Source organism: Drosophila bipectinata, chromosome 2R, assembly GCF_030179905.1.
Source record: "Drosophila bipectinata strain 14024-0381.07 chromosome 2R, DbipHiC1v2, whole genome shotgun sequence".
Classification (NCBI taxonomy): Eukaryota; Metazoa; Arthropoda; class Insecta; order Diptera; family Drosophilidae; genus Drosophila; species Drosophila bipectinata.
In genome coordinates this window covers 9,363,393-9,380,824 of record NC_091737.1, presented here as the reverse complement: position 1 = coordinate 9,380,824, position 17,432 = coordinate 9,363,393, and the positions used below count along the sequence as shown (strand labels likewise).

Here is a 17,432-nt window from a genome sequence, read left to right as displayed (position 1 = left end):
CATTTCTGCGGAATTTCTCTTGAGTAATGGTATCACCCGAAAATTGAAAAAAATTTAAATTTATAAACAAAAGCAGACCACAGACTACACAGCTGGGCCACAGCAAACGTGCACTGCAAATGAATAAACCGACCGATGCCCAACGAAAATTATTATAATGCTTTTATGTCTTTAATTTCACTCAAGTGTCTCTCGGCTGACTCATCTTGCATCCAAAAATCTGTATCCACAAATAGCTAGATGGATGGATGGCTTGGGTCAGGCATTTGATTTCAATTAGCACAACATTGAAGTCAAGACCAAACTAGCAGAGAGGGGGGCTGTACGACATGGCGAGTCTGATTCCGATTCTCGAAACAGATGTCCATGTCCCTGTCAAGTCCGGCAGTCACCACTGACCCTCTCAGTCGGCCAAAGCTGTCATTCACCAGTCGATAAAAATCCAATAAAAAAGCAACATTTTTAATTTGCATTCTACATAGAAGTTGCATCCCCGAACTAGGGTGTTTTGCATATGAGGGAGTCGGGAGTGGGATATGTTGGCCCTCTCGATATGTCGTCAGTCAAAGGCTGACTTTTAATCCAGAAATAAAAATATACCCTGAGGTTTAAGGTTTAGTTTGGTTTTGAATCAGAGCTAGAGCTGATTCGGTTTTTTTCTTTTTGGGTTTTTTGAAACCACAGATTAAACAGCATATGATTTAAAGGATATATGTATTTAAAGATATTAATTGATTGTGACCACTTCATGAAATCATAATTAAATAAGTATTCATAGGTTACTGACATTATCTTCTAATTGTAGTCCTACTAATTGCAATCAAGTGACTCTTCATATATAAAATGTATATTTGAAGCCACATTACCATAGAGAGGACTTGCACACGCTCGAAAATCAGTTTATGACTTTTTGCTATAAAATTAATAATTTTTTTTTGTTGATTCTTCGGTATGGGAGACACGTTCACACGAGGGCAACGAACGCGCCTGCGCAGAGTGCTTTAGTCAAAAAAAAAAAACCAAAAAAGAGCCAGTAAAAAATGTCAAAATATTGTTGTCCAAATACCAATGGACAGTGGCCAAATGGCCAATGGCCAGTGTATACTGCCCAATTATCAAAACAAAGAATTTTTGCCATGTGCAAACATAAACACGTGAATGTCTGGCTATTTGCATTTGTCAAATAAAAATCTTAAAATGGAAATTTAAATAAAACAGAAAAAAAAGGAGAGTTTTTTGGAAATGCACTCGCCCCAAGTCAGATGAACTTTTTCAGGTGGCTTTTGAAATGCAAAAGAGCAAACTCTTAACAAGTGGCATATAATGAAGGAAGGTGGAAGGTTCAGGTGTAAGTTCAAAAAACTCCAGCCAGGAATTTTATCTCCAGCCATTGTATCTGCTTTACATTATATGGATTATATTATACGAAACTTTAAATTGGATTTCCGATGCAAACAATTTTGCTTTTTTTTGCTGATGCTGGACAGCGCCCTTGGGCCATAACTTTCGTTTAGGATGGACTCCTTTTCCTGGTTCAATGGAATCTCAATATATTTACTTTGGCTATATTTTATTTAATTGCGTATACGCAGCGTTTAACCCAAACAGATCGAAAAGCAAAGCAGAAGGAGAATAAAAAGCTGCCATCATAATTCTGACTTTCTGGCGTTTTTTTCTCACTTTAGAAGTCGCTGCACGTTCCGAATGCCGCATCACGTATTAATGAGTACTTTCCTTCCTCACCTCACCCACTCCCAGATCCACTCGCAGATCCACACCCACACACCTTGCTGCCATCCTTGGGACTGGAATAACAATAATAATACTTATTGCACTCAGGTCGTCCGTGTAGACAAACAGTTATGGCATTTAATGGCTAAAGAAAACATGAAATCCAGCCAGGTCTTTGTTCTGGCCAAGAGTAGCCACCTGGGGGATACAAATTCAGGCAGAGATTTGTCAAGCAGGAGGCCGTGGGCGTGGCCCGGCATTCATCTTCCCATTGAGTGGACAAATACTTGAGTTTATATTCATTGTTTATTGCTTTCGATGAAAACCGCTTGATTAAATGCACCTGGATTGTCCTTCGGCTCGTCGGAGTCTGTTGCTTCCGCTATTGGATTCTTCCTCTCCCTTTCGCGCTTCCTATCTCCCTCTCTGTCTCTTCTTGATGAAGAACTCTTCTCAGTAGCCAAAGAAATTGAAGCCGCAGAGCAATTTATCCGGGCGGCGTATACGGAGAATGCCAAATTGGAAAACGGACATATCATCATCCTCCGCCATATTCATGTCCAGAGCCATCAGTTTCTCGGCGGCCAGTGGATGCCAGGAGCCGAATGTGCAGGCGGAATTCATCTGTCGAGCAAGGACATCAATACAAAAGCCCTGGGGGGAATTGTAAAGGAGTCTGCCACCCACCTCTTTGCTGTAGTAGTGACAGCGTCCATTGAGTCGCGTGGAGGGCACATACTCCACAAAGTCAACGTGAGGACAATGTGGCAGAAGCAGAGCCAATCCTAGTGGACAGGATATTAAGGATTAAAACTATACATACCATTGAAAATATTCTACCTATAAAGCCCGAACTTGGAGGATTCCTTCGAATAGCACGATTTCCGGCAAACATTTGCAAACTCTGCCACAACCGCCATACGGAATGGGGATCAATCAGGAAGGCCCTCGACTTGGGATTGCGTCGTCTATATATTTCGTAATTGGTAAAGAGATCATAGTCCGCACTGGTCAGCCAGTCCTCCAGGGTTCCATTGTACTTGCCAGGATCCCAGGCGGCGATCGTGACATTGCGAAAGATGGGAGCGCGTGTGAAATCAAACTCGGGCTTTGTCACCACCTGCGGGGGTGTGAAGGGATGGGTGTCAATAAAAAACAATAATAATAAAAAATGCATTTCAATTGAAAGTGCGGAACTGCATTTTTTATAAGCCTACTTGCGAATTCACCACACGAATTGTGGTTTTGCTGCCAACATCCACCTCGTGTCCTTCCGTTGGAGCATGGTTGAATCTCATCACAATGTCGTGCGTGTCTGGGGGCACAAAAAAAAATTAATAAAATAAAATACAAAACAAAAATATTACAAAATCCATTAAAAAAAAAAATAAACTAGAAAAACAGAATTAGAGTAGACGAGTAAATCAAATTGTTCATGATTGCCTACGGTTCTCTTCCGACTAATTGTGCATGCAGGTCGCTTTGAATGCAACTTCACTGAGAGAAATAGATAGAATAATAATTAAATAAAAATCTTACCTATAAATCGACCCAGTTTAGAGCCTGCTAAAGAACCTGCACTGGAAACAATGGCACAAGTCTTGATATTTCGAATATTGCGAAAGAGTTTCTGGCGCGGAAAAAGTCTCCCGAAAGGCAGCTTGTTGAATGGCTCATCCTTGCGTCGCAGGACCCTTACTCCCGCCTCCATCACCAGGCAGGTAGAGGGATAGTACTGCTCCTCGAAACTGTCGCCAAAAACTGGTTTGTAGTCAACATTATAGTGATTCGGATCCGACTCGTTGACCGACTCGATCATGGCCTTTTCAAAGGTCTGGACGATCCGCTGGCGGAACTGCTGGGTCTTGTTGTGGCACAGCTCCGAGTGCTTGTCATGGCAGAGGTAGAGCTTCGGACTGAGCGTTAGCTTGGTGTTCTTGGAGACCTTCAGGCGCGGATGGGGGGCCAGTTTGGAGGAGTTGATGGCCGGATTTTCGCGACTTTCGACGATGAATTTTTCATTGGGATTCCAGCGCACATGGAAGACACTGCGAGGAATCCGAACTGAGGAAGAATGCATGTTTCTAATCACTTTGCGCAGACTCTTTGGGAAGGGAAACGGAATCATAAAACCATACGCACCGTTGGCCGCCAGCGACGTATTCACCTCGCGGGGTTCGTGTCTCCGCTGAGCTTTCGCGTCGCCGACTTCCTGCTGCTCGCTTTGAATTATTAAGGCGGCGCACACAATGAGGCTGACGAGTAGGGCCTGACACTGACCTGGCAATGCGCGTTTCACTTGCCTCATCTTCCACTCATAATAAGCTATTCGAAAGAGGGTCCAATAAATATTTAAACAACCTGCGGATGTTGCCAATCAAAATGCCAAACAAAAGATTGAATAATAAAGAATGTAATTTTAATTTTAAATCTCAACTTTGGTTCGATACAAATCACTCTTCAATATATATTTGCAAATAATCGCAAACTTATTTTCCATGTCCATTTCAATTAGTATTGACCTTTTCACTTAACACTTGCAATCTATTTGCTTTTTCTGTTATCCTGAGTGAAAATCCGTGTTGCTGTCAATTCAAGTCAAGTGTTCACGCCAACTTCCATGAATGTTTTCGACATTTTGGCAATTAAAGTTTAGCACGTGGCGCCAAAAGGTATGCCAACAAAAAAAACCGCAAAACTCTAAGGTAAATAGAAAACACTAGCTGACCGTTGTCTCACAACTCGTTAACGCCAGACAAACATTTAGCCAGGCCAATACACACACCCACTGGCATGCAAAAAAAAATACACACATGTACTTGAATATACAAAACACGTTCTTCGTACCCTGGATGGTCAAAAAAGTGCGTCAAACACCGACAACAAATCTCGCCAAAAAACCAATCAAAAATATCACAAGAAGGCAACGCGATTTTCCGCAATTTCGAACTTTCCCTTTCGCCAGCCGAAACGTATCTGAAGCGGCGGCACAGTTCCCTGGCCAAAAAGAGCCGACGGATACGGAAACACGGAGGAGCCAGCTTCGGCAGCGGCATCCCGATTGCCTTCGTTTTGAGCCATCTTTTCCCGCCTTGTTACACAGAGAAAAATTTGTGGCTAAACAACACCATCTCAATTCAAAGGATAAGTTTAAAGAGTATAACTCTTTATGTTTATTTTGTGGTTAACTAAAGTAATATATATTTTTTTTGATTGTAAGCTATAATTTTCTCTCTGTGTATCATTCTGCCTCGTTCTCCTTTAGCTGCGCTTAATTAGAGTGTTTGTTGTTGGTTGTTTGGTTGGCTGTGTTGCTGATGCCGCTGTTACTGTTGCCGCTGTTTTGCCACTGATGGTGCCACATACCATTACCACTGCCACTGTGGCAGTGCCTGCTCCCCTAAGCACCTGCTTCAAGAGTGAAAGTTATATAATACAATGTCGTGGCACCGCCTGCCTGCCAGCCACTTCCCCTAAACAAAAAAATAAACAGAAATACACAAAACCCAGCACTTTAAACGCAAGTGCGTGCGAGATTTCAACACATGCCATTGGCAAGGATATTTGCCAGGACTCGCCCATTTTGAAGCCATTTCATGCAAGTTTCTAGTTTTGATTGCAGGTCCCTTCAGTCGAATCAAAATGGCAGAAAGGACTCCCCTGACAGGCTAGATTTTAATTGAAAGGCATTTCAAGCTCTATAACTCAAGCCTTGCTTTTGGTCTTTAAGATTTGCTGAACGCTACAAAATACACTAGTTTTTGCATTTAAGGATCTATAAAGAAGCTTTGAGGAACTGAAAACACTTGGGATTTGACACGTGCCATCCTGTTGTGAGTATATCATCCTGTCGCCATCCCAGTTGGAAATCAAAAAACATTTTCTCGTATATATATATATATTTGTTTTGTTTTTTTGTGTTTTTTTTTGGTTTGCTTTTTTTTGGTTTGAACAATAATTATTATTTTTGTAATCATTTATTATTCATCGTCATAATCATAATAATTTTTCTATACAAATACATTCAATAACAACAATTTATTTTTATTATTTTCGATTTTTTTCGGTTTTGTTTTTTGTTTTTGGTATTACTTTTACGTCATTGTTTAATTATTTTACAATTACCATAATTATGCCAGTTGTCATTCTTTATTATTATTATTTTTATTATATAGTATTACTATTTTTTATCATCGTCGACCACTTTGAAAATCGTTTTCATTTCATTATATTAGATAGTGTTGGCTGGGGGAATTACGTTCTTTTCGTTTTCTTTTTTAGATTTATTAGCTTAAGGACTATGAAATTTCGTTTTTTTTCAGTGTTCTATTTTTGGTTTTTTTAATCGCTTTTTTTATAATTTGTTGATTTTTCTATGTTTTCTTTATGTTTGATTTTTTTTAATAACAAGTACAGAAGATTTCAGTTTAGGTTTGTTAAAGTTTTAGCTGTCTCATGTGGGATTTTTAGATTTTAAGATTTCTTATTAGTTCCCACTAAATTACTATTATCTGGGGTCATGTTTTAAGTTTTTTTTTTTGGGTCACTAGGCAAACGTTTTTTCCTTCGGAATTACTATGGTTAAAGTATTCAATTTTTATGGAGATTTGGTTTTGTTTGCTAGCTTGTGTTTCTTTCCTTTAAATTAGTCTATGTTTTCATTTAATTAAATTAAATTTGACTTGACGCTATGAATTCTTTGTTTATAATATTTGGGTTTCCCTTCTTTCATTCGCAAATATTTCGTTTTCTGTGCATGTTTGCATGATATCAAATACAACACATTTGAAATTTTTCTTTTTTTTGGTTTTTGTTTTTTATGTTTTGTCACTTTTGTCCTGGCACTCAATTATGTAATTTCTTTTGGCCTAAAAAGAATTTTGTGTTTCCAATTTGGTTTTCGTTTTTAAAAATCTTTCTGTTTTTTTTTTTTACATATTTTAAATATTTTTTTATGTTTTTTTTTTGGTTTTGTTTTTTAAAAAATAATTGCTAGCATTCGCCGCCGTACATTCTGTTTTGCTGCAGCGGATTTTTGTATTAATTTGTATTTAATTTTTCATTATTTTTCTGGTTTGTGTGGCAGCGGCTAATCAATTACAAAAATTATTGTATAATTCGTGCTAATTGGTTATTGATTCGGATCTGGATTTGAATTAGAATTTCTCGTATGTGGATCGCATGAGATGGCAACTGTTAAGTGATGCTCACAATTAGCATAATAATCATCGATGGACACGATCTCTGGTTGGTTTACGATTTTACCCACATATGACTGACATACACACACCACAATTCAACTAGTTTCGCTATGCACAATGAAAATTGATTCGTTCCAGAAAAGTATTAGTATTCCCCACAGAAAAGGGTCTACATAGATCCATGCGGTGCATCATCCAACGCCTAAAAGTTAATTTATTTTTTTTTTTTTTTGGTTTTTCGTACATACTCTAAGTGCCTGGAATCGGTGGATCGGGAATCGGGATGGAGTGTTTGTGTTTATGGGAGGGTGAACCCTGTTGCGGATCCTACTCAGTCCCCCGAATCCCTAGCCCAACCGTGCCGGCCTACTCCAGTGTCCTTCTCTATTTATTGTTTACATTTAAATAAATTAACATTTAATTTATTATTATTTAGGCATCTATTCATGTTAACTATATTATATATATCAAAAAGTTTTACAAAAGTACACAATAATTCATAACAATTTGCATTCTATATGCGCGCAATTTGTGCCAGCGGCTCCACTGTTCCTCTGCTCCTCCTCCACCTCTTCTTCTTGTTCTATATTTCCGTTTCCGTTTTCCGCCATTGAAATTTTCACTGTTATGCTGTTGTTTATGTTGTTACATTTTTCATAATTTGTTGCTGTTGTTTTGTTGCCAACGATAACGGTCGTGTCATGTCTTCCCTAACTTTCTCCGACTTTCACGCCCTCTTTCTTTTCTTAGAAAATGTCTTGCATTCGCCTCAATGTACAGTACTACCTCGTTGACGAGCCGAGATAAGTGAAAAGTTTTTGGCCACGTTAACTCATAAATTGTATTGTATTTATTCGTTTTGTTGTTGCGAAAAAGAGTTGTTCACGTAGACTGGAGAAACTTTTTGGTGAATTATATGACAGAGAGTAATAGTAGAATTTATCAAAGAATATGAATCAGTTTTTGTAAGTATACCCTATGGATCGTGTTTGGTTGAGGCGAACTGCTATTTACATATAATTAGTTTCAGGGTAAAGGATGTTTAGAAAGAAGGACCTAAGGTTCTATATGAAGGCTGCTCTGTTCTGTTTCGTTATATCGTTTACATTTCTACTACAACATCTAACAAAATCCATACCATCTCGTCAACTATCTTCACCTAAAGTAATTTCGTCAGTTTTGCAAATGCAAAAATTTGTATTTTTTTAAAGAATTACATGTTTTTGGAAATGTTTCGGAAAGTTTTCCTAATAGACTTAAAAAGTTGTATAACTGGTAACTCTAACACTGCCTGCAGTGGGTTAAACCGTTCGATAATGAAGGATCTGAAGAGAAAAAAGTCGAACAAATGTCGAATACCAGAAACAAATAGAAACTGAAAGGGGGGTGTGGGTATGGAAATGGAGAGGCTGACAGGTGAACAGGTAAGAGGGGTAAGAAGCGCCAACTGAATCATATAGGAGGAGTGCTCAACGTTTGGTGTCCTTACAATCCTGTGAGAGTGAGTCGGTGAGTGACTGAATGGAGTGACTGTGCTCTATCAGAGGGTTCTCTCAAATTGTTTAGTACTTATTTTAATAGTTAATTAGTTGATACCAAATACGACTATTTATTTGAATATTTCTTAATTAATTAATTTTTCTGGTTTTGGTTTTCCTTTAGGCTTTTCTCGTTTGGTTTACTCATAGCTTTTCATTTGTTTTTTTTCGGTTCTAACTCTTCTCATTTGCAAGTTATGTACGATAAGTTGTTAAGACAATATATATTATATAAATATATATATTTCATATATATAATTAATATATATGTATATGCTACATAGAGTTCACTTTATTACAAAAAGTATTATTATTCATTGTTAGTATTTATATAGTAGGTATATTGTTGTTGTTGTTTCTGTTTCTATCGCCTCGTCATTAACTTATATTCCGGTTTACGTTGCACATTTTCTCATCGACTATATCTATCGTACATAAACAATATAATCATGTATATATTGTTTTTTTTTTCGAGTGTGTTGCATGGTTGTATATATGTGTATGTTATGTATGCTGTTAATGCTTTCATTTTTTCAATGTTTATTTTTTACCCGAATCCGAATATTTTCGCTAAAGTCCCTTCACTATGGCCGTCGATGAATCTTATAGATACGTTTTTTACTGTGCGCTTTATATACCCATCTCCACTCGCTTCTCGCTTTTCCGCATTTGGCTTTCGTTTACTTTTTTCGGTTTGGATTATACAAATATGAACTTTTTCTTCTTTTTTTTTTTTTGTTATTCGAACTAAATAAAGACATTGTTTAGACACTTTGCGGGCCACTTGAATTGATTTAATTGTCCTTAAATCACGTCCACCACGACTATAGTTCGTAATACATGTATGCCTACGTATTTTCATTTTTTTGTTTGTTTGTTAAACTAATTTAAGTAAAGTTCACGTTTCGCTTTTTTCTTTTAATTAATGTACTTTTTTTGAGAGGTGGTTGATACGCGGCCTATACGTCGTTAATGGCTGAAATTTATTTGTTTTCTTTTTGTTTAGACTCTCTAATCGTTTACAAATTAAGTCTAATTAATTTTGGATTTTATTTTTTCTTCCGTTTTTCATTTTCATTTTCAGTTTTGTTTTTTTGGTTTTTCGTTTTAGCTAACCTAAACTTTTTTGTTCGCCAGTAATTAAATTAATAACTAGTTATATAATCCTTTCGATTTCCCCATTTTTTATATTATTTTTAGTTGTATCGTTTTTGGTTTTTTTATTAAATGTTTTTTTGGTTTTGTTGTTTTTTTTTTTTGTTTGTATTTCCGTTATCGTTTATCTAAAAAACCTATTCTTGTGGCAGTTGCTTTTATTTTAATTAAATATTCATATTCTTTTTTCTAGTTGTAATAAAATATGCTATTTTGGTTTTGTTCAATAGAGATTTATAATTAATTTATGCTTGTTTTTATTTCATTTGAAAGAGGACCATAAATATTTAAGTGGTTTTCTGTTTTCGGTTTAAACTGTATATCCACGGATCTGTGTGTCTGTCTCTATGTGTCTTGTTTTTGGTTTTTGGTTTTTTGTTTTTCATTTATTTCCTTGCCACATCTATTATGTATCGTTTCTGATTTGGCTATTATTTATTTAATTTTTTATCGTGTCATATCCACTAAGGAGAGCGGTAGAGTTCTGACATCAAAGTGCCATTGTCATCGTGTATCTTTTGGTATTTATTTTGGTTTTTTCTTTGCCGCTTTGGCTGCATACGTTTTGCAGGCACTATAAGGCGCCACAACGCCACCACCACCATCTTCGCCACCAATCGTTTATGTTGTAGTTGTAGTAGTAGAAATAGCGATAGTTCCTAGTCCTAATGCATCCGCCCTCCCTCAGCACCCCCATGCCGCAGGCCCCCTTTGACCCGTTCGCATCCTTTGCCCCCCATCCCCATTGTATTTGGATGCCTGCTCGTACCGTTCGTACCGCTCGCACCTCTCGTACCGCTTGTACCGCTTGTACCGCTCGCACTGCTCTCATTGAATGTAAGTCTCTATAGTTAGGTATACGACTAGGTCTAGGCTCGCCTTTAAACTTACTTCGGCTACTGCTAAAATACCGTACTTTCCTATACGTTAGTTTATATGTATGCCATAGCCAGGCATTCGAGGCGAGAATTATCCTTCCTACTTCTGATCTCTCGGTGTGTGATTTCTTAGGTGCCGCCACCCGCGACCGCTCCTGCTTGCTCCTATTCCGGATCCGGATCCGGATCAGCTCCTGTTCGTGGCAGTTGTCCCCGCAGGTGACCGCGCGACTACGATTTCGTTGCACGCAACCGCCGCCCCACCACTGGCAACTCCACCACCGCTGCCGAGCCGCCCCACAGCTGCCGAGGAGGCCGAGCAGGGCGCTCAGCCACACCAGCAGCTGCGTGGGCGGCGCCGCCACCGGCTCGGTGCCGGAGGCATAGTACGGTATCGTGCAGCGGCTGGAGACAGAAGGAACGGCCGCACAATCCCCGGACAGCGGCTCCTGCGGCATGTCACCCTCGTCGTCGTAGTAGAAGACGCCGTCGTGCCGGGCGTAGTAGGGCAATCTTTGGAGCAGGGTCTCCACGGCATCCGGATCCCCGCCAGACTGGCTGACGTTCCGAAGAGCCAGGGCCACGCTCTTGGCCCGGGCATGCTCGCCGGGATGCGAGCTCAGGGAGAGCGTGATGTTGTGGATGCGACGTGTGGAGTTGGCCGCCGACGCGGGGTCGCCTCCTCCCGTCCTGGTTTGGGCAAAGTCCTGGCACACGGTGCAGATGCCATCCGCCGGTCCGTTGCAGTAGCTGTAGCAGCAGTCGTTGGGGCCGTAGCTTGACTTTTCCAGCTGTGCCCCTGTTTCGGGTATGTTTTGATCTGAAATGGAGATACATGTACAGAATGGACTAAGCATCCGGAGAAGGAGACTCACCTAGGCAGAGAAATGTCGGCTCGCCGGCATATTGGGTGGGCAGCGCGGGGGCGCGATCGGCGGGCAGCAGGTAGGGGCACTTTTGTTCCACGGTTTGGCAGACGCTCAGGCAGGGCCGGATACGGCGGCGCTTACGGAACTCTGCCTTGCGTGTTGATCTACAAGGATTAGGAAACAAGGTTAGTGAAAGAAAATACAATTATTTAGGAATAGGAATCGAACCTCTTCTGTAGTTTTGATATCACTGGATCCGTGGCTCTGGGATCCGAATTATTGGCAGTCGATATGAAATTATTGGATTGTTGTTTGGCCACAGCTTCCGTATCTGTATCTGTGTCCGTGTCCGTGTCCGTCTCGCCCTCCATCTCAATATCGGATGTGGACTCGGAATCGGACTCGGTACCAACATCTGGTTGTGGTTCATCGGCATCCTCGCCACCGTCCTCATCCTCAACGCCTGGCAACTTGGCCAGGCCAACAACATCGTAGAAGGTCTGAGCCAAGTCCCTGCCTATCGCATCCTCGTCGCTGCGGTCATTGTCCTTGTTCGAGTTACTGTTGCCGTTCGCGTTCGAGCTCTTGTCATGCTTCTGATTAATCTGACGCTCGTTCATGTTATTGCCGTTATTTGATTTATTGTTATTGCTGATTAATTTCAGAGATTTATGCTTGATTCCACCGGCTGCAGTGCTTCGCGCCGAACGCTTGCTCTTGCCGGCCATCGATGTTGCCGCCGTGCTGGCAGCTGCCGCCGCTTTTGCTTTTGCCTTGGCTGCTGCCGATTTGCTGGCAGCCTCGTCGGCGGTCTTAACATCCTTCGGTTCGGCGAAATATGGCACCAGTGTGCTGCAGACCCACCGACGATATGCCTCCTGCAAAAACACACAAACACATTCATATAATAATACATATATCAGCACAGAAATCCCTGGCCTGCATTTACGTTTAATTCATTGGCTATCCTTTGTGTTGTGAAAATTTAATTGAAATGGCTGAGTTACAGTGTGCAATTAGCAGACTGCCTGATGCTTATCGATATGCTTTATTTTATTGCTGAAGCAATCTGCTGGGATATTATTTAAACAATGTGCATCCTCATAAGCTCCAGGACTCTCGTGTATTTATGCCTTTCATTCCAAAACTAGACTATACACACTCTACATATTAATTTTGAATCCCATCTATCTGCCCCATCTATTCTGCCACGCCCCATCTATCCATATTTTGCCAACAACTCTTGCCACCTGCCACCTGCCACCTGCCTCATGCCTCCTGCCGCCAAGTGGCGGCTTTTTCATTTGGCAGCCAATTTGTTGCCAGGTTGGAAAAATATTTTTGCTTATCCTTTGCTTCTGTTGATTTTTGTTGTTTGTTGCTTTTTGCTGGCTGCTACTGCTATTATTGTTGTTGCTGTTGTGATTTTCTATTCTGACAGAACTATTGGAGTAGTTTGCTTTCAAAAAAAAAGCTGGCCCTCCCTGCCCTATACCTCCCTGCCACCGTCATAACTGTTGGTCAAAAGCAAATACCAAACAAACAACTCTTCGGCTAGCCTGGCCAGAGAATTTTCCGTTTTTAGGTGAAATTTTTGCTATTTGCCAACATTTCTGTGGCTATCAATGTGTCGGCACTGCCATTACATTTGCCTGCAAGGACCAAATGGAATTTTAGGTTATGCCAGGAAGAGAAGAGAGTTCTCTCTGTGGGAAAAATAGCATATCCAGGAAAGTCATTGGATTTTTGTTTATGCATATAAACACGACACGACAGACTATTTCCATACGGATATTCTACATAGATTTCAGGTCAAGAGTGAACGGCAGGGGTGTCCTTCTCAATATTTATCCAGACTCTTGATTGCCTCGAGATTAAGTGCAACAAAGTGGACTGCATTGATTGTCTAAATCAATTATGTTCGTGTAAACTAAAGCACTTCTGCAACACAACTACACAACTGCAAACAAGTCAAATGCACAGCAGAACACTAATTAAATTAACCCCCAAAACACTGACCCAACGGCCAAATACAATTTTGAATTTTGCGCCTAATATGCCTTGGGTTCTAATAACCGCAAAAGCGTGCACCGCATTCATAAATCACGTATACGCACCGTTGCCCTGCGGCCTGCAATGCAACTGGCAGTTGTGCTAATTGTTTGTGCCTGGTGTGCTTTCTGTCACTGCTGGTGACGGTGTTTGCGGTTGAAAAACAGCAATCTAAAATATTCCACCTCTCTCCTGAATTTATCTCAGACAGGACACTCATTTTTTTGTTGTTGTTAGTGGGAATAGCAATTCAATCATCTGACTCAGAAGTGCGTTACCCTTCGCAGAGAATTGTGAGTAGTTCATCACGAACTATCCACATTTTGTTTTGGCCATGAAAGACAACGACCCCATAAACTCAGCGAGTGTCTGACATTAAACCGCAAACGCACACACACTCTATAGCCAAAATATATATATATTTACTTGGATTATATAGACATGTGGCTGAGGTGGGGTGGCAGTTGCTGTGGTTACTCCGAGGGCTTCTGGCCCGTGTAGGCGGGTCTGTCGCCATCTCTTGACTTGCTAAATTATTATTTAATTACAAAAAAGTATTTTTCCTTAATGGGACACCGCCGGCGTGTAGTGGGTGGATGGATGGACGTGGAAGCACGTGGAAGAGAACTTGAGCCTGTTACATACATATCCTTCGTCCTCTCATATCTGTGTGTTGCACACACTAAATGAATTCTGACACCAAAAAAAAAGGGGGCGAAAAAAAAAACTACTCAAGAAATGCAACTCAATTAGAGGCTGCGACGTTGCAAGGTGCGGGTGCAAAGTTAATTTGATGAGGGCTGGTGCTCCTCCTTTTTGCCGCAAAGATCCAAGGGAAACAGTGACAAAAAAATCAATCCCAGCTGTTGAAGGAAGGTGGGCGGCAGAAGTGGCAAGTGGATTTAAACTCATATACCCGGCAGCCGTATGAAATCCATTTAAGCCTGCCTTCATTTAAATGCGGGGCGCAAAAGTCATTCCGCACGCAAAATCCCGATTTTCGTCCTTTTCGACCATTACGCCGACATGACACCATCAGCATGCAGCCTGCAGCGTAATCGGAGTGTGGCAAAGGCGGCATGGGGCAAGGAGGCGACAGAAGGAGGCCAGTAGGCGGACACACATGCGGGCAGTAAATAAGCCGGAGTTATGCCTGCCCATCGATGTGTGACCTTCGCGCTTCGTCCCAGTTCCTGTCACCGAGATTGGCCTTCTGGCTGTCCACGGATGAAACGGCTGGAAGCTCGGGGATGTGGGGGTGTGGGGATGAGGGAGGGCTGCCAAAGACTGCCGGGATGTGGTATGCGGCATGGCGGACTAGCGGAGTGGCGAAGTGGGTTTGCGGCTTCAAATTTTGGAAACTCAATATGCGATAATGAGTGGCCATGTTCGTATGTGTTTGCGAGTGTTTTGTGCGCAAATCCGATGAGCAGGGATTTAATTGGAAATTCAGATTATGGAATGAAATTCTAATTTCATATATTTGTGCCAAACCGGGCTTTACAGCCAAACCATAAGATATCCATAAGAATAATGTTTATGGGGCTTTGGCCAACAACCCAACCAACCAAAAAATGAGAGAGAAATATTTAACTTACTTGCCTTTATCGTAAACATTAATAGCCAAGCCAAGGGTTAAAGGCCATCAATCGAGACAGCAGTTGGAGGGGGGGCTGGGGTCAGGATGTCAGTGGGTTCAGAGGGTCGGTCACCAAAACGACAACAAAGAAAGGAGCAACCTTACTTACTGCCACTGACCATCAGTCAGTCAATGACCGTTTCATATGGCAAATAATTGAATTTTTGTTTTCTTCAAAAAAAAAAAAAGAAAGCTAGAAATTTTCTTTTTATATTTGCCAAACGGAGCAGACATTGCGTGTGGGTTGATTTACGAGTTTTCAAATGGCTGCCGTTGCCGTTGCCATTGCCATTGGCATTGCTATTGGCCATAGTCGTCGGGGTTTTTACTATCATAATTTCATAAGCCGTTGAACCAAAGAAATAAAGAAAACATTTCCCAGGCACTGGGGCTAATAAAACGCCGCAAAATAATAAATGTATAAATAAACCACAGTGAGTGAACCAAACATGCCGAAAATTATCCTTGCGAGAGTGTTGTTTTTCTTTTCAAGAAGCTTAAAATATAACTGATATACTCCCACTCTATAATGCCCAATTAATATCCTTAGAAACAAATAGGAGGGATGGATGGCAGGGAAACTCACAAACTCCATTGCTATTTACGATGACCAGCAAATGGGAACAACTTTGTTTGTCCTTGCATATTGTTTGCGTTATCGATTCCCCACCACTCGCCGCAAGTCAATCCACAATTCGATTGGCTCGGTTGAGTGTATCAAAGTTTATGCTCCTGCATTGGCCTTCAAATTCATTCGCAAACTGGCTGAGACATAAATATTTTATGGCATTCTAAGCGCACTCGTGTGCCACCGCTAGTTGCAGACATTCGAGTGGGTTGTGTGTGTGTGTGTGAGTGTGTGGAGGATACCCAACATTCAGCATTAATACACTTTCATTTTGGGGTTCTGTTTTCTGTTATAAGGTATGTGTATATTTTTCAGGGGTCCAGGTCCTAGACGAGGTCCTGCTTCTGGTCCTGGTCAGTGTGTTATGAAAACGTGACTGAATTTGGCAAAGATTTGCGCAGCACACAAAATACCATGCCATGGACTATGTAATGTAATTGATATGGCACACTCACACTCACACACACACCCTCACAATCTTGTGTATGTGTAGTGAGTCCTTTTTCGTAGAGGCATACGCTAGGCTCGTATGTATGCAAATAAGTTATGATTTGATTTGTACCATTGCAGTAAATTTATGAGTAGTAAGTGCCGGGCATTACAGCTGCCTCGTCTTTTTCGATTCTGGTTCGGTTCGGTGTTTGGTAGCAATCCTGGTGGCAGGACCTACCCTTCTGATATCCTGACTGCTAGCTGCTGTTGTTGCCAATTTGCATAATGGCTCACGAAACGATGCGTGCGCCAGTGTTTGTGTTTCTGTTTGCGATTCGAGCTTGGCGTGGCCCACATAAGCGTGCTACAGATTTTTTACACTCACATGTATGTGCAAGAATTTAAAGCACATTTATTAAAATTCACTCCATAAATAACAATCAACGATGATTTTTACAACCATTAAATGGAAATTTCCCCCTCGGTTATTGTTTCGCCAAAGTAAATACTTCAATTATGTCGAGCTTCAATAATAATAAAATACTTTTTCAAGGAATTGTATCAATTGATGTTGTTTTTTTGCCAAACAGACAATATGCTTCTTTTGGACCATTAAGTATTTTATTTATTAAAGAATATTACAGTATATTTAACCATAAAAACAAACTATAAAGGTCCTTTACCTGCAAACTAATTATAATTAGCTAGGATTGCTTTTAAAAAATAGGGTGCTAAAATAACGAACTTTGCCAGATAACTTGGTGGGCTTCCTCGTGTGTGTGTGTAAGGATATGTGTCTCTGTATGGGTGTGTGCTTATTTTGTTAACCAGCTCAAAGTGCCCTGGCCACAATCGCAGTTGCAACGCCAACGCCAACGCACTTGACCAACTGTGGCACGTGTTGTCGCATTGGCTCTGGCAATAAGCACAGCGTGCACAGCCACGCCCCCCAAACCACCTACCCTTGTACAGCCCTGGTACTGGCAGTACTGGTAGTAGTATACCCCCTTAAGTAATGCTTCTGATGTTGGTCCAAGGATAAACTTTTATTTTCCATCCATTTTGCGAGTGTGTCTGTGGGCGAGTGAGAGTGTGGCTCGCTTGGCTCTGCTTTCTTTCGCAGCAGTTTTTTGCAACAGAAGCATGCAACCAGCGAACAAACTCATGGCAAGGACCATTATGTACCTACCACCTTTTATCAACCCCCCTTTCACAGATCCCTTCGAACCCTTCGTCGTCAGCACTTTCTTTCTGTGTTTCTGTTTCGCTTTCTACTTTATTTTTCTTTTTTTTAGTTTTTTTGTCGGTT

General features: G+C 41.0%; 2 protein-coding genes across 9 annotated transcripts in view; both read right to left on the bottom strand.

Moving 5' to 3' along the window:
- Nucleotides 1-2,070: 2,070 nt before the first annotated feature.
- Nucleotides 2,071-4,596, bottom strand: SiaT (beta-galactoside-a-2,6-sialyltransferase). 2 transcript variants are annotated; one of them, XM_017252445.3, is made up of 6 exons: nucleotides 3,874-4,596; nucleotides 3,271-3,795; nucleotides 2,949-3,046; nucleotides 2,572-2,851; nucleotides 2,419-2,516; nucleotides 2,073-2,355 (listed from the first exon to the last, which is right to left on the bottom strand). In XM_017252445.3, exons 1-6 carry the CDS (start codon nucleotides 4,037-4,039, stop codon nucleotides 2,185-2,187), a joined length of 1,338 nt encoding a protein of 445 aa, XP_017107934.2. In that variant the 5' UTR covers nucleotides 4,040-4,596; the 3' UTR covers nucleotides 2,073-2,184. The 2 variants fall into 2 exon arrangements, with proteins under 2 accessions (XP_070134864.1, XP_017107934.2); XM_070278763.1 differs by having other exon boundaries at nucleotides 2,071-2,355; nucleotides 3,271-4,596.
- Nucleotides 4,597-5,798: 1,202 nt separating this feature from the next.
- The window catches only part of Mid1, a 33,331-nt gene continuing 21,697 nt past the window's right edge, over nucleotides 5,799-17,432 (bottom strand). For all 7 annotated transcript variants that reach the window (XM_043211088.2, XM_070278758.1, XM_070278760.1 and 4 more), the window contains exons 4-6: nucleotides 11,601-12,250; nucleotides 11,379-11,536; nucleotides 5,799-11,323 (exon numbers count right to left, since the gene is read on the bottom strand). In XM_043211088.2, the coding sequence (XP_043067023.1) occupies nucleotides 10,200-11,323; nucleotides 11,379-11,536; nucleotides 11,601-12,250 (1,932 nt within the window). In that variant the 3' untranslated portion in view covers nucleotides 5,799-10,199. The remainder of the gene's footprint in view (nucleotides 11,324-11,378; nucleotides 11,537-11,600; nucleotides 12,251-17,432) is intronic.

Excerpts from the sequence above, each read along its gene's own strand:
- SiaT (XM_070278763.1), bottom strand. The coding sequence starts at position 4,039 with ATGAGGCAAGTGAAACGCGCATTGCCAGGTCAGTGTCAGGCCCTACTC. Across the intron at positions 3,047-3,270 it reads TAAACTGGGTCGATTTATAG|ACACGCACGACATTGTGATG; the intron begins GTAAGATTTTTA and ends TTGTGCCCCCAG. Across the intron at positions 2,356-2,418 it reads GTCACTACTACAGCAAAGAG|ATGAATTCCGCCTGCACATT; the intron begins GTGGGTGGCAGA and ends CTTGCTCGACAG.